This window comes from Molothrus ater, chromosome 3 (genome assembly GCF_012460135.2).
Source record: "Molothrus ater isolate BHLD 08-10-18 breed brown headed cowbird chromosome 3, BPBGC_Mater_1.1, whole genome shotgun sequence".
Taxonomy (NCBI): Eukaryota; Metazoa; Chordata; class Aves; order Passeriformes; family Icteridae; genus Molothrus; species Molothrus ater.
In genome coordinates this window covers 5242798-5258481 of record NC_050480.2, presented here as the reverse complement: position 1 = coordinate 5258481, position 15684 = coordinate 5242798, and the positions used below count along the sequence as shown (strand labels likewise).

The following is a 15684-nucleotide window of genomic DNA, read 5'->3' as shown; positions in this document are numbered from 1 at the left end:
AATGAATTTTTTCAAATGCAATGATTTATTCTCTGCACACAGATCACTGACTCAGCACGTTACTGCACAGTCAGAATGCACAAAGGTGAAGCAGAGAAACTCAGAAATTTGGGTCCTGCTGATTTCTCCCAGTCCTGGACCACAGCAGTCTCTCTGACAACTCCAGCAGCAGTGCTGGATTCTGCTCCATTCTAACAATCTCCTTGTAGTGAATGCTACATAAAACTAGCAAAGCTGTCTCGGGCCTGATGCTCAAAATGTAACAAAAGGATGAAATATGAGGGCAGGAAAACGTGTGTCTGTAGGTATCATGTTTCTAATGTTCTTCCAGTAAGTACTACCATGAAAAATGAAACATTTGGTTTACTGATGTCTGTGTAGTCTCTTTAGCAATATAAAGGAAGATTCAAACCCGTTGGTTTGGGCAGTAAAGAACACAGGAGACCCTATGAGGCATTTGTTTGCAAACTCCAGTTTCACAGATACTGTAATTGATGCACAAAGTGAGAACAGAAAGTAAAATCTCTCCACTTTGCTTTCCGAGATCCTGGGACTTTGTGTGTTGACTTTTGGGATTCCAAACTGCACGTTGCTGTGGCATTTGAAACAAACGGAAATGCTGGCATGCAAATCCTATTCAGCAACTTGAGAATACTGAGGGCTTTTACAAGGCAAAGAACACGTTAAAAGTTCATTAATTAACCAGTGCTTGGGAACAGATGGAATGGCTATCTGGGCTCTAATTACTGCAAGTTGGGACAGAGGTTCACAGACCTTAATGAGGTTCAATAAAATGAATGATTACACATCAATCACAATTAGAGAAACCTGTAAGATGAGCTGAATTATCATGGCAACAAGTCATAAAACATGGGAGCACAAAACCCAACAGGTTCTGCAAAAGCCTAGAAAGGAAAGGTTTCTGAATTCAAACAGTTCTCCTGGACTGGAACAATCCCTCTCTCCTGCCAGGCTCAGGGAGTTAACGATGAGGGTTGTGCTCTCCCTTGATTACTCAGCCTGGCACATGTGGGTGTAACTGCTGTTCTTACAACTTGAGACCTTCAGATAATACAGACTTGTATTTAACAGTTAAGGACAGAACAATCTTCCATTTCTTACCACCAGAGCTGCCTGTGGGAAAAGGTGTTTTCAGGGCATCACATTCCCCAGCTTTGAGAGAGGCTGGCAGTAGGGAGAGGAAGGTGGTGGGCTGGACACAGAAATTCAGAGTGCAGAGCCCTGTTCACTTATGATCTGGGGACTGTCTGAGCATCAGCCTCAGGGCTTGTTCTCCAAAGTGCTCTGGGTCTCTGTGATCCTGCCTGCCCTGCCACACTGCCTGAAGGGTGCCAGTCTGGCAAGCACAGTCCTCACAAGCCCCCTTTCAATACCAAGAAGCCAGTCAGGGTCATAGGGATGGCACAAGTTCAGGAAAGAGCTTTCAGAAACACAGAAAAGCAAAGGCCTGGGAGCTTGAGCTCTCTCCCTAAGCTGCAATGGATTCAATGTCACAGCACATTTTTGGTTTCAAGGCTTTGCAGGACTGAGACAGGACTGAGCTAACCCCAAGTTTGTTACCCAGGTGACACTAAGACTTCAGAGAAATAACTGCTCCCCAAACAACCCTCAGGGGTTCCCAGCTGGAAGGTGTGCAGGGGAAGGCCTGTTTTACTTCAGGAAGCCACAAACCATAGACCAGCAAGGTGGCAGTAATCCACACTGTCTCATGGGTGAAAATCAGCCAGGTGGATGACCCTAAAGAGGTGCCATAAATGCAGCTGGTCAGCACAAGTTACAGAGACCAACGCCATACATTCTCCAAAAAACGCCAATTCAGAGAAGTACTAAAACCCAGAAAATTACCTGAGACTTTGTTTAGCAGGAAATACTGTACATGCACTAGATTGTTACTAAACATTAGCTTTAAGAAATCCTCAAAAGCCATCTGCTCCTGTTTATACAGTAGAACCTGACAGTTAAAAGCACTGGGAAATACACACAATTGTGATGCTGAGGAAAAAACCCCATAAACTGAATATGCCAGCCAGAAAGCTACTTTTTGTAGCACGTTTTCTCATATTCATCTCACTTGATGTCACCATGTTCATGTCCACAGTAACAGAATGGCTTTCAAAGCTTTTCAAATGCAGGTGGAGGGGAAGCCTTCCCTCTCTAAAGGGCAATGTAGGATTATGGTGCTGCCCATCAAAGTATCTTTTATATAGCATGCACAAAAATTTCTGTGCCTGCCTCATTTTGGTATCAGCTGCACAGAGCCAGTCAGGCTGGAAGGGAGTCAGATCTGTCTCACCTCCTCAAAGCATGGCCAGCACTCAACTCAGCCACTCATTTTCAAAGCAGAGAAACAAAGTCATAAAGAAAACACAAACCTAAGCCGAAAAATGTTTTTCCCATTTAGAAAGTTATTCCTTAACTTTTCATTAAGCAATACCAGCATGCATGGCTGATGAGAACCACACACTGAAGTCAGGGTCTCTTCAAAAGAGTAGTTTGAAACATGACATAAACCTGTACTGGTGATTGCATGTTTGTGTTACCACCAGTCCCTGGAGTGCTGGGAAGTACCCATGGAAATGCCCACACGTGGATCTGCTCTCCTGCAGCCTTTGAGCCTTGCCCCGCTGTTTCTGGGCCAAGGGAGCAGCCCTGCTGGATGGAAAGTGCCTTTCCAAAGCCAGCAGCTGGGCTTTTGCCCTGGCTAGGACACAGCGCATCCCACCACAGGCCGCCGTGAAGCCTCCCAGGAGCGCTCAAACCATTCCCTAGCAAAGTTGCTTCCTAAATCCCTGCCGGCAGGAGCCTTCACCTGCTGCAGCGCTGCCCGCAGGGGACCCTGTAACAAGTGGCTCCTGGGGAGCCTGAGCACCAAGCCTGGCCACCTCGGAGCCTGGCCACAGGTCCCTTTGTTCCTTTGTTCCGCCGGAGGGAGCGGGAGCGGGCGCTTCCCGCACTCCTGCCTCCCGCACGCTTTTTGTCTCGGAGCGCTCTGCGCCAGCCTTTTCACGACCTACATAATTCCACAAAAAGCAACGAGGATCTGCTTCAGTTTTCCCCGAATTTCGCTGTTTAATTTGATGATTGCACTGCAAGAACTGAGAGGCAGCCTTTTAATCTAAACGACTCGGGGTAATTTAACTTGATTTTATTAAAACATCCGAACGATCGCCATACGTTCTGCACAAAGGAATTAGACTGGGAGGTTAAGAATCAGCATCAGGGATACCAGCAGCTCCCTCTAGTTGGAAAGTGCATTATTATTGTCCCTGAAGAGCCGGTAAACAGCAAAGATCCCCAAATACTACAAACTGCTTACACCAAGTGGCTTGGGAACTTGTGCTGCAATACGTAATCCTTGTAGGTCCACTGGCTACAATGCTTAGATTCCCTCCTCTTAAATGAAAATAACCTTTTATTATCTATGGTGGTGATTTCAGATTATTTTTTTAATATGTTAACTACTGAAAAATTAAAAAACCCCAGCATTTGACAACGAATCCACTTTGGAACAAAAAACCTGCCGCACGTTATAGTGGCAATTTGCAAACTGGCTTTCACAGAAATTTAAAATACGCGTTAGAGCGTGCATATGCTTTAAATAAATATAGGGTTTCAGATATTGATCCAGAAGCCACCTCCTTACATTTCCATGGCTTTGAAACTAAAGAAGAGGCTTTTTAGCCTGAGGGGTTAAAAGTGTGGGTGTGGAAGTGGGCTTTTGTTGGAAAAATTAGCAATGCTATGAGTCATTGTGCATTAGCGGCAGAATAGTTTTGCATCTTGTATGAATCCAGACACCATATGCCATGCGAGGCCGGCCGGCGCTGCGGTGCCACGTGGGCATCCCCAGCGGAAAGGCTGTTGGAGCGCAGCGGCGGCCGCGCAGCGCGGCCAGCCCGGCCCGCCGGACATTGTCGGGAGCAGCAGGAACAGCTGGTAAGCCAGCAGAGCCCCGCTCGCCCGGCCCGCATGCTAATGAGCCGGCCCGGCCGCACAAAGCCCCGCGCCCGGGGGAGCGACCCCGGGGCCCGCGGGAGCCCTGCGAGGGCTCGGCCCGCGCCCCCGCCGCCCGCTCCGACTGCGGCACGGCCGGCCCCGCTCCGCACCCGCGGCCCGGCCGCAGGAACACAACGCGCTCCGCTTTTCGCCGGCCCGCCTGCGACAAAACCCGAGCGGGAATTCACAGTGAAGTTCCTGAAAGACACAATGCAGCTTTAGCTACGCGCATCCCTTCAAAGTTAATGGGGGGGAAACGGCAAAAATTGCTTTGCAAAGACAAAGAGTGTGAAGCCCTCGCATACTGGCAAGAACCGCCACAAGATGGGATGAAGTAGTTGTTAGCAACTCGAATATACCAATTTTGCTTCTGTCAAAAAACCAAAGAATGAGCAAGTACCTCTCACGAAACACAAATTAGGGGCTCTTTGTGTAACCCAGGAGAAAACATTAAGCACCGTGGCAGGACAGGTGTTTGCACCTCTGTGTACACCACACCTTCTCGCGGAAGGGATATTTACTGCTCATAAACAAAGCCCTGTACCTCATTGTGTGCTCCTGCAAGCTGCCTGCAAGGCATCCCCAGCCCGGGCTGCTGGGAAGGGCCTCGGCAGGGCACGGTGACACCACCCAAACCACACCATTTCCAGCAAGATCAGAACTTCCCAGTCTCCGGCAGGGCATAAAGAGGCATGGCTGTGTGGTTTAGGACCCTTGTTTGCAACCAGCACACACATACTAGTATGCATGTCATTTAGAAATACAACATTGAGTTTGTTTTGTTGGGTTTTTTCCCCCTGACACAGTGAACTCACTTTTCATTTAAAAACACATTACATTCTCGAAGTCACTTAACTCCAGGTTTGTTTTTGGAACTCTCCATGATATCAGCCAGCAAAGAAGAGCCTCTACTAGTGCTGGGGTTTATTTGGTGCTACTGCCCAGAGATCAGCAGTTTAAAACTCCGTGTCAGAATCAGCCTGGGACTTTTCTCAACAGCCCTCAGCAAACTTGGCAGCTCCCAGCCGTGGGGGAGGACAGTGGTGCCTCATGTTATAGTGACAAAATAAACTGCACCATTGCCCCCCTGGCTGCTCCCTGCTACCCCAGCAATGCGGGCACAAGCTGTGTGTCTAACAAGGGCCCGCCAGCAGGCTCAGGAATGGACACGAAACAGAAAATAGAGAAATGTGATCCCATTGTGTGTGCACGGTGCAGCAGCATGTGGAGTTTAGACCTGCAGAAGCATTTCATACTCTTTAGATATGCACCGAGGGGACGCAGTGGATTCTCTGCGAGTCCATGAAGGGCTCTATGAATGAGAGCTGAGGAGCCGCCTCCGCAATCCCATGTAATGCCACCTAAAAGCTTTGCCTCGCATGACTTATTACAGGCTGGAGCAGATTAGAGGCATCGATCGCTGCCTGGAGAAGGTTCTGGCTGTGAGGAGGGAAGGCAGAGGACACAGCCAGCCTGGCCATTGATCGGCTGCAGCAGGGGCTGTGCAAGATGAAGGGCAGAGCTGCCAGTGCCTCGGCCGCCCTCGGGTCTGGGCATCCCTGGCCAAGGGCAGGGAGAGGGACCTGCTGCTGCCCACAGACACTGGCCACTGACAGGCACTCGTGCCAGCCAGGGCCGGCCGCTTGCAGCACACCGTCAGGTGCCATGTCACATAAATTGTCACAGCTCCTGTGACACATGCTTTAGAATTTCATAGCCATTCCTATCAGCATCGATATAGCTGGAGGGCACCACTTCTTTGGATGAAATAAAGGGGACAACCTGTGAACCCTCTCTGAAAGGAATAACAGGCTTTCCATCTCATTTCCCCGGCAGGATCAAACACTGCCTTATACCCACAGCAGAGCTCCAAATGCCAGCGCCACGAAACACACACTGAGAGGGACACAAAACGTGTCTGACACCACACGAGCCTCCAGAACATCTGACAGCCATTCACACAATTAAGTCCATCATAGCAAATACCTTTCTTTCACAGATAAAGCAGGTAAGCAGATTGGGCACTCTCTATTAGGTTAATCAGAAATTGGCTTAAGCCAAGAAAGGGATTTAATTCAGAATTTGAAGCTGATGTTCTTGGCTTAATCTTCTTGGTTCCAGATATTAACACATCCAGGATATATTAGTATGTCAATATCTGGATGAGTTGTAATGAATTAAAGTTATGAATGTCTTTTTAGTTATGTGTTTAAATGGAGTTTTGGCTTTACCCCAGTGAGCTGCTGGCTGGCACAAGTCAGCCGGCACACCACTGCCACTACAGTGGAGAAAACAGTGGCAGAATTACTCATGTATCAAATTACTTCTCCCGGGTAAGGGCTGTGTTTTCCTCAGGTCCACAAAGAGGAGTGCAAACTGTGAGCTGGGAAACGGTGACATCCAGTGCTGAGATATTACATAAGGAGCTCTCATCCCCACCATGCTCACTTGTGCTTGTCCCGATGCACAGACACCTTCAGAGCCTGATGTGTCACAGCAAAGTGGAGTGCAGGAGTCAACAGGCAGCATGAGGTCAAACCCCTCTGCTGCCCATAAGAACAAACAACTCATCCCAAGAGTGAGATTGTGCACAGAGATAATTTTATAATCAGTGCCTTAATAAACCCCAACAAGAGCTAGCTCCCTATTTACCCATTCACAGGAAGTACATGAAGTAGCTTGAATTGCTAAGGACACAACTTGAAGACTACCAGAAGTCACTGAAAAACACACACAGGGAAGAAGCCCACTGGTGCTGGCACACAGGACACATTCCATCCTCCCCAAGGCAGATTACAAAGAGCTCCTCAAAGCTGAGGTAACGTTTCAGACACGATGGGGTATTTCCTACTCTTCTCTAAACTCACTTAGCATCCCAGTCAGGAAGGACTGAGAGTACAAGAGTTATTTGAAATGGTGGAGGAAATACAAAAACAAAGTGGTGAGATACTCAAGATAACACTGAAACAATTTTTAAATTTAACCAATTCAATCCAAGGAGAAAAGAAATGACTCCATTTGGAAAGATAACCTGGGCAGTGAGAACTGCATTTCCCTGGGCATTCTAGGAGGAGCTTTTTTCTCAGACATCACTATCTCCAAATCCCAGTGTCTTTCTGGAGACCAGGACTGAATTATGGGCCAACCAAAAGGCCTGATACCTGCCAAACTAGCTACATTTTCATGTCTGAAGGCTGACTAGCACCTGAGCTTAGGAACTGTCAGCTTAGACAGCAGCTGCCAATCTTCAATCAGCAGAGCTGTAATACTTCAATCCAAACCCTGTTTTCCCCCAGTATTTATCCTCAGACAAGAGCAGCTCCCAGAGAGGAGCTCTGCTGCAGCTGAGTGCCACGGCACTCCAGATCACACAAGTGTTCAGAAATCCTTCCCAGCACACAGCTTGTTTCACACAAGCTGGAAGAGGGTTCAGAGATGCACTTTTGCAGCCCCACTCTCACCAGTTTTTGAAAAATTCAGTATTGCTGGAAACACAACAGACCCTTGCTTAGTTATGACATGTAATTAATTGTTTGCAAGAGAGGTTGTTCCTCTTTCCACAGCACATACAAAAGAGGCTTGGATGCACACAAAAACCTGCATAAATATATTCTTTCAATACAACAATTATAGTTAAATATTATTTTTTGTTCTTGTAAAATTGAAGTAATCTTATTACTTATGATTTCTGTAAGTCCCAGTCACATTAAAAGTCAGACACTGCCTGAAAAAAGCAGCCTGGAGAGGCTGCTGGAGCACATTGCCTCATGCTCAGCAGTTACTCAAGGATGGCGAGAGTCCCAATTAGCAGGGGCTGCAGCCACTCAGCCTCTCTGCTCCATGGCACCAAGGAGGAATAAAAAGGGAATTTGGAACATAAACTGATGCACAATCATCCCCGCCCATGGAAGCACTGCGGCAGTGGCAGAGACAGCGCTGTTCCAAAGACAACTGAGCTGTGCATGCAGCACCCTGGGAGTGCCATCGTGTGCCCTTCCATGGGCACAAAGAACCTGTAGCCAGAACAACTCTAATCTGAAGTTTAAATATAAGAGTTTATATAAGTTTAATAATATATTTTAACGAATCTCTTGCCCTAATGAATTCCTTAAAACCAAAAGCGTTACATAAACGTAAAAAAAGAGATTAAAAAAAATCTGATGTGGTCTGCCATAGTTACCTTCCTAATTTTCAAAGAGATTTCCAACAGAAATCTGTATTTGGGCACGGCAGTGGAATTTGTGTCATCATGACCAAGCGGCTGCGGGCAGCGAGATGCTCCCGCGGCTCTGCGGTCCCGGTCCCCATGGAAACCAGACTCTGATATTGTCCTCCGCTCGATGGAGCACCAAGTCGGGAGCCTTTTGTGCCTGATGAGATTTCTTCCACAACCTTCCAGCAACAGACCCTACAGCTTCCTCCTGACTCTTTCCTAATTGAGATGCAAATTAATCTCTGTGGCTGATTACACTTCCCTTACAGCCCCTGACAAGTGCAGCTGTAGCCGGAGTTTACAGACTTTCCAACAAGTGACTTCAGCTGTCACTGCTGGCAAGATGCTGCCCCGGCTTCCCAGCACCACCAGGGCAGAACAGGGATGAGTCTCTGCAGGTTCTTCACACCCTGCCACTGCTGCAGCATGGATGCAGCACCTCATCCCCACGGAACCACTGACACCAGCTGAAGTGTTTGATCTGTTTGTAACCACGCCGGAGCCCAAACATCTTCAGCTATGGACCCTTAGCAGGGATGTTGCCTTTTAACATGACCCCTGAGCCAAAGAGGAGCTAGCTGCAGATCCTCCTTAGATCTGCCTCACTCCAGCCTGCAGTCCTTATCCCAACTGCAGGTATGACTGGTGTGTGCCAAACATCATCCCTCACTTTGCCAGGGACATTGATTTCTATTTCTCCCTCTCACTGATATTTTTTGAGTTATTTCCATCTCCAGTCTGATAATGGCACTTCCATTTACTGTTTGCACTGCTGGGTCTGTTTGCCTCATGTCCTGCTCACAGCAGCTGGCACAGCAAACACTGGACCTGAATCACTCACCCTTTGGGAGCTGCACTGGACAGGCCCAACATCACCTTTACACATCTACACACTCACATTCCAGCTGCTGGCTGTAGTGCATCTCAGAGTCTGCACTATCTAGGGAATGAATTACAGATAGCTTTCTCTCCTGCTCCAGTGTGGCCCCAAAGGGATCTGCCCACCACATCCCCTTTGTGCCATTTCAGGAGTTTCTCAATCCATTTTCATTTATCAGACAGACAAGTGGCAGTTGATTCACTATGGACAGCACAGGTGCAAAAGCAGACACAGAAAAAGGCGGACAAGAATGTGGGGACAGATGCTGCCTCAGACCTGTGCAGAGCAGTGCCCTGTGCCGCAGTGTCTGTGCAGCTCTGTCCCCCCAGGGATGCACAGGGACCCTCAGGGACACCCCCTTGGACAGCAGGAGCACGGCCAGCTGGTGAGTGCTGCTCACTCACAAAATGCTCAATGCCAAAACATGGGAGGACTCCAGCTGGGAGTGAGGGGATGGGGCAGCTTCGCTCTTGTAACTGCTGCTACTTATGTCCATTTTAATACACTGTTACTTTAGTATTGAATACTGAGAAACAGACAGGTTAAGCTAAATTCTGCACAGCACAGTTTCAGGAATTTGCTACATTTCTCTCAAGAAACAGAAGAAAACAGAGCCAGCCTTGACTCACCTGTCAGGCATTGCCACAGTTTGCACAACCACCACCATTTGCTTTACAATGAGTAAACAATTAGTTATTAACACAAATCTACTTAACTACAACGATACTTTTCATTTCTGATTACTTTTGCAAAGTATACTGGTTAAAATTTATTTATTTTCATTTAGTTTTTTAAAACAAAACCCTAACAAGCACTTTGAGGATATTCCATGTTTTAAAAATGTGCATCTTAAACTAATTCCTCAATGTTCTTTCAAAGATCAAAATATTTCACAAACTCTTTCTCAAAGTCATGTGATTAGAAAAATACTCAAATCAAATGCTCCCCAGGGAAAGCAAAGTGCAGTGAGCGTTTGTCCTGAGGTAAGTGATGTGATTGGCAAAACAAGCTATGAAATCTATGATGGCATTATGAGAAGACCCCAGCATGGGTGCAAACCAGTGCTAACTCTGAGTAGCACTCAAGAACCACAGTCTGTGTCACAACTCCTGTCCCAGAGAAGCACATCTCCAGCTACCTTCCAGCCACTGGTGGAAAACAGGTTCTGAAAATGCCCAAAGACAGGTGTGACTGGAAAGAAACTGGAATTAGGGACGTGAAACATCTGTATCTGAGGACAAATCCCATCTGCCTTATTAATGTAGTGAGTCCAAGTAAAGTTAATTGGATAGGATAAGAGCATGGCTGAGCTCTGGCTACCAGCCTGACATACACAATCCACAACTTCTATCAGTGTGAAAGCAAGCTGGGAGTTACCTTTTCTCACAGACCAAAGCCCAAGCCCACCAGCAGTGAAGTGGAAGCTGCTGGTGAGAGACTCCAGCGCTATTACCACTCCAATTTGGAAAACACCGGATGGCACCTGCGTCTGAGCCACTGAGAACGTCCAGCTGCATGCAAAGAAAGCTCTGACCTTTCCTAATAAAATCAAACAGGAGGGATTTTCATCCCAACCTACCTCTCTGCAGGATGATGCTCCAAGTGAGAACCCTACCAAGGGGAGCCTTGCCCCCTGGAAAAGGATACAAGCTCTGGTAGAGCGGGATGAGGGACTTGACGGCTCTGCTGGCGTTGATGCACGTGGCACAGATCAGGCTGGGCAGCAGCTTCGCCGTCACGATGGCGCCGTCGAAGAGGGGACCGAAAAACGGCACCTGGGCGCCCCAAAAGAGAAAAGCAGGCTTCAGAACCACTGCAGGAGACTGGTACAGCATTTTGCCACGAAAACAGCGCGGCCACGTTGTTTTCCATGCTGAGACTTGCAGTGTGACATTCATCTCGCAAGCTGGCGAGTGTTTAAATCCCCCGTGACTGCCCTCAGCACACTGCACAGACACACACAGGTCTCAGAACATTCTGCTGGCTAAGCACAAACTTGGTACATGTAGAAACTGGGGCCATCTATGAATGTGCCATCAATATGCCTTTGGCAGTGAATATTAGGAGCTGTTTTCCATCTGGGATCCCAACAGGAGACCCTGATTCACTGGCTGACTCCAGCATTGGCAGGAGGCTTTGCAAACACGTATTTACTTCAGATAATCCTCTATAAACTCCTTCCATGGACTTCATAGAAGAGAAAAAAACCTTGAGCTGGTCCAAGATCAGGAGGTGTGTGGAAGGCAGAGGAGAGGACAGAGCAGGGGCTCTCTCAAGGGCAGGACACAGGGTGGGGACAGGCACAAGTGGGCCCAGTGGGTCAAGGTGCCCAAATGCTGCTTCTTCAGGGCCACCTCCACAGGAAACCCCTGTGTGACATCCTCTGGTGACCCGAGGCTCTGCAGATAAAGACCAGACTACGAACAAGAGATGCTTTCTAAAAGTAAACCCTGTCCAGAACTGCAGACACAAAACAGACCTGAGCCTGCCTAACCCAGAAAATTTTGATGTTTAAATGCACAACTTTCAGTACTTGCAAGTACTCAAATTAATTTCCCTCTCAGAGACTCAAAATGAAAAAAAAAAAATAACCCCCCAACTAAAGCCCTAGACAGAAGCCAGCAACAATTATCAATATTTAAGCTACGGATTTTTTCCATCTGTACAGAGGCTTATCACATAAATAAATACCCTCTATTATTCTTCTCCAACTGCTTGTGGGTGACTGTGACAGTCATTCAATAAATGGACAAAGGGAATAATATAAATCCCCTGCATCTAGGGAATTCCTCTAATTAGAAGTGGCAATGAATTACAGAAGAAATTTTGGTTAAATGTAACATCTGGAAATGACAGCTGTCTGTGCACACACTTATTCTGTCATTCCTTTACTTAAAATAATTACCCACTCTCCAATAAAACAGAAAAGTGAAAAATGTTTCCATAGTGGTTTTGCCCTTGTTTTCAATTTTTTCATTTCTGCTGGCATTACTATCCAGGCAGTTGGAAGAGAAGGGGACAGAGGAAAATCAATGCCACCAAAATGATAACATTATGGAGCATCAAGTTTTGCCTCTCTAGGCAGTAATGTTTTGAAGTGAAATTTTTATCCCATGCACTGTCTGGAAGCATTGACAGCAAGAGAAAAGAATGCAAAAAATACAGATAGGGACGTTAAGTACATACTAGTATTGAAGTGATACCACCACACAAATACCAGATATGTAAAGTCAGATCAGCAGATGCTACTGGGGCAGGGAAATTCCCTGCTGGGCTTTTTGGACAAGTAGGTTTTGCTTACAGCACTTGCATTCACAGTTTCACACTCACCAGGAGCTGGGGAGCGGGGCAGACTTTCTCACCACTGCACCACAGAATTTACAGACGTAACCCAGGGACAGGGTGAGTGTATCCTGGCCAGGGAGAGGAGCAGCAGCAGAGCCGAGGGCTTCGGAGCCCGCGTCGATCCGAGCCGGATGCACACAGGGCTCGGAATTATTCATTCCCCAGCACACACAGTGGCCTCGCCAAGGGTCATTAAAGTCACTGGAGCTGCATCTCCTCAGCTTCCATCTGCACGGGGGCCCTGCCCTAACAAGGGTTGGGGGGAGGCCAGCGGAACGCGCAGGGCGCGCTCCCCGCTCGGCTCCGCTCCGAGTCCGGCACCCAACACCCTGCCCGCGAGAGCAGGGCTTCAGTGGCCACCACAAACAAACAGCCTGCTTTGACAGGAATCAATTAAAAAAAAACAGAGGGAAAGATCCCCTTCTGTGAGTACTCCAAATGTCACTGCAAGTTATCCGTGAAACAAAAATTAATATTCAGCCCACTGCAAACACCTGCTTCGTTCCAATTTCCAACAGCAAAATCATTATTTCTGTTGCCCGCAGTAAAAGTAGGCAAGGTTAAATAAACCTTCTGAGCACAAAGACTTCCCCTCTACAGCAAGCAGCACTAGTTAAAAGAGTGGGGAATGGGTAAATTATTGTACCAAATGGCTGAGAATTAATCTCTGATGACGAGCTGCAATCTAACGAGGCATCTGTGTCCCAGGGAACCCGCAGCATGTCCCTGGCGGTATGTGCAGTGCGGAGCTTGCCTGGCATGCTTTGTCCCCTCTCGCAGGCAGCTTTTCCTCTCATTGTTCCCAATATCCTCGTGCATCTGTGACGCGTGGAATGCATTCACACTAACAGACTTACTATTGTCTTCCCTCCCAAGCTTTGTCGGGCAAAGACTGCAGCACAGTTCCTGATAATTATATTGCTTAATTAATCAAGACAAAAAAATTTGCAAATCATTGCCGGGTTGCCAAGCAGGGAGATCAAAAATGAAAACAATACAAGCTGAAGCAATATAACAAAAGTAACAGCTATCTGATCAGAAATTCTTCTATAATGAAGCTATTAATGCTAAAGCGGTTAATGTTAACATTGCTCCAGGTGTCTCTACTTGGCTGCAAACAAAAAGGCTAACATTATGGATATAAAAGGCCAAATGTTGCCATGGATTCTGTAACCTGATAGAGAGGACAGCCTTTTCATTCGATTAGGGAATGCAATTTAAATGCCAGGGACTGAAGCCAAACAACAGACATTTCTCTCTGCAAGGCTCGTTCATTCACCCTGGGGTCAGTAGCTGGTGAACAAAAGGTCAGCCACACTTGCCCTGGAAATGTCTGGATTAATTTTATTACATTGTAATGGTTTGTACTTTAAATGTAGGGATAACACTAAATTTCCAGTTAGCTCTTATTCTGGCTGCCCGTTGGGTGGTTTTGACTAATATGAAAGATGACACAGCTTTTCTCCATCGCTCCAGAGAAGTCTCAAGCGTGTTCCTAACGCTAAATTCTCATTTCCCTGATGGAACATTAAAAAAAGCTAAAAGCTAAAATGCTCGAAAACTAAACCGCACAGCTCAACACCATATGTAAAAAAAACACCCAACAGCCCACTACTAGAAAATTTTCAAGTTTGAAATGTCTACTGACAAAGCACTGGTTGTCAGTATCCAACAACTCCATCACGCACAACTCAAAAAATAGTGTCTACACCTGGTCAATATGGAATGTGATGGAGGCATTTACCACAGTTGGCTGCTCCTTTGGACAAACATTGTCCCTCCTATAAGGCTAAGGGTATTTATCACAATGACTACTTGCACAAAGTATATTTTACGCATATTTTTGCATCCATAATGTACCAGACTAGTATTTCCTGCGGGGGCTTTTTCACACACATGCACAGATGTACATACACACACCTCTGACGTTACACAAAAAAATGCTTTTTTTTCCCCAAAAAAGTCTCAGCTGTGAACCTCTCATACTTTGTTTGATGACAGGATGTCCAGTGTCTGCATCATCCCACCCAGTCAGGTGACAATGACAGTCCCACAGACGTGTGAGGTTCTGCTCAGTGCTGTGTGTACAGCAGTGACCCAGCACCACACAAGGAACTCAAATCATGAATGGTTTGCTTTCACTGCCTCAGAGGACATCCACAATGGCTTAAATACTGTTCTTTGCCCAGTAACTTCTGTGGGTTGAGTATTCTGGAGTGTTTCACTCAGCACTAAGTATGGCTATAAAAAGAATGAGCAATCACTCTGATCACCGTAAGTCCAGTTTTAAAGTCAGCTCATTGCTCAGCTTATCCTTCACCTGACATGGACAGAGTGATTTGGGAAAAAACAACCCCCAAACTCTAAACCACTGAGCCCTGCTGAAAGCAACACAACCGCTGCTCAGTGGCAGAGCACAGCAGGGCCAGCGAGGCACCCAGAACGTACCTCGGGTTTCTTCATGATCTCAATGAAGAACATGTGGTTCTTCATGGGGTAGATGACGATGAGGACGTCCCCGAAGTCGGTGGGGATGATGCCCCTGCGGTAGTTGCGGGTGTGCTCGGACCACACGATGTGCACCTCATCATTCCCCAAGTGACGGAGCTGCAACAGCAAATTGGCTCTTTATTAATCCCTGTGATAACCACGCTGCACCAGGGGTCACGGCTCACAAATTGAATTACAATGCTCGATAGCAGGAATATTTCATTACGGAAAAGTTAAAATATTGTTTTTCTCCAGTTGCTCATGAAAGCATCGGCTCAATAATTTGCTTCATTTAGAACTCATTGTTGTCTGATGGCTTAATTAAGTCATTATCAAACTAGCCATTAGCATGATATGTAAATGTACATTACCTACAGTGATTTAAGATGGAAAACTGAATTACTGGAACAAAGCATTAACCAACGGAGCATTGTATTCCAGCTAAAATAAGGCAGCTGTCACAGAAATATGAAAATGCCTTGACTCAGAATGTCAAGAAACTGCCTGTCATGAACCACTATAACTGAATTTATTATCCACAAACATCTCCTCACTGACTGTGTCTGGAGGGGTCTCCTGCCTGAAACGTCAGCAAAATATCTGGGCAGTGTGAAGTACAGAAGAACGGGAAATACTGTGGGAGTTACACCTTTTCATTTGGAGCAGAGCTGCATGAAATACAGATAAAATTTAAACATGACATACACAGAAAGCCTCTGAGAGCCTCTGTGTGTGTGTG

At 46.7% G+C, this 15684-nt stretch overlaps 1 protein-coding gene across 3 annotated transcripts in view; it reads right to left on the bottom strand.

Annotated features, from left to right (window-relative positions):
- The window catches only part of RALGAPA2 (Ral GTPase activating protein catalytic subunit alpha 2), a 93698-nt gene that overhangs the window by 24347 nt on the left and 53667 nt on the right, over positions 1 to 15684 (bottom strand). For all 3 annotated transcript variants that reach the window (XM_036379483.1, XM_036379484.1, XM_054514174.1), the window contains 2 exons: positions 14904 to 15062; positions 10758 to 10885 (listed from right to left, as the gene is read on the bottom strand). In XM_036379483.1, the coding sequence (XP_036235376.1) occupies positions 10758 to 10885; positions 14904 to 15062 (287 nt within the window). The remainder of the gene's footprint in view (positions 1 to 10757; positions 10886 to 14903; positions 15063 to 15684) is intronic.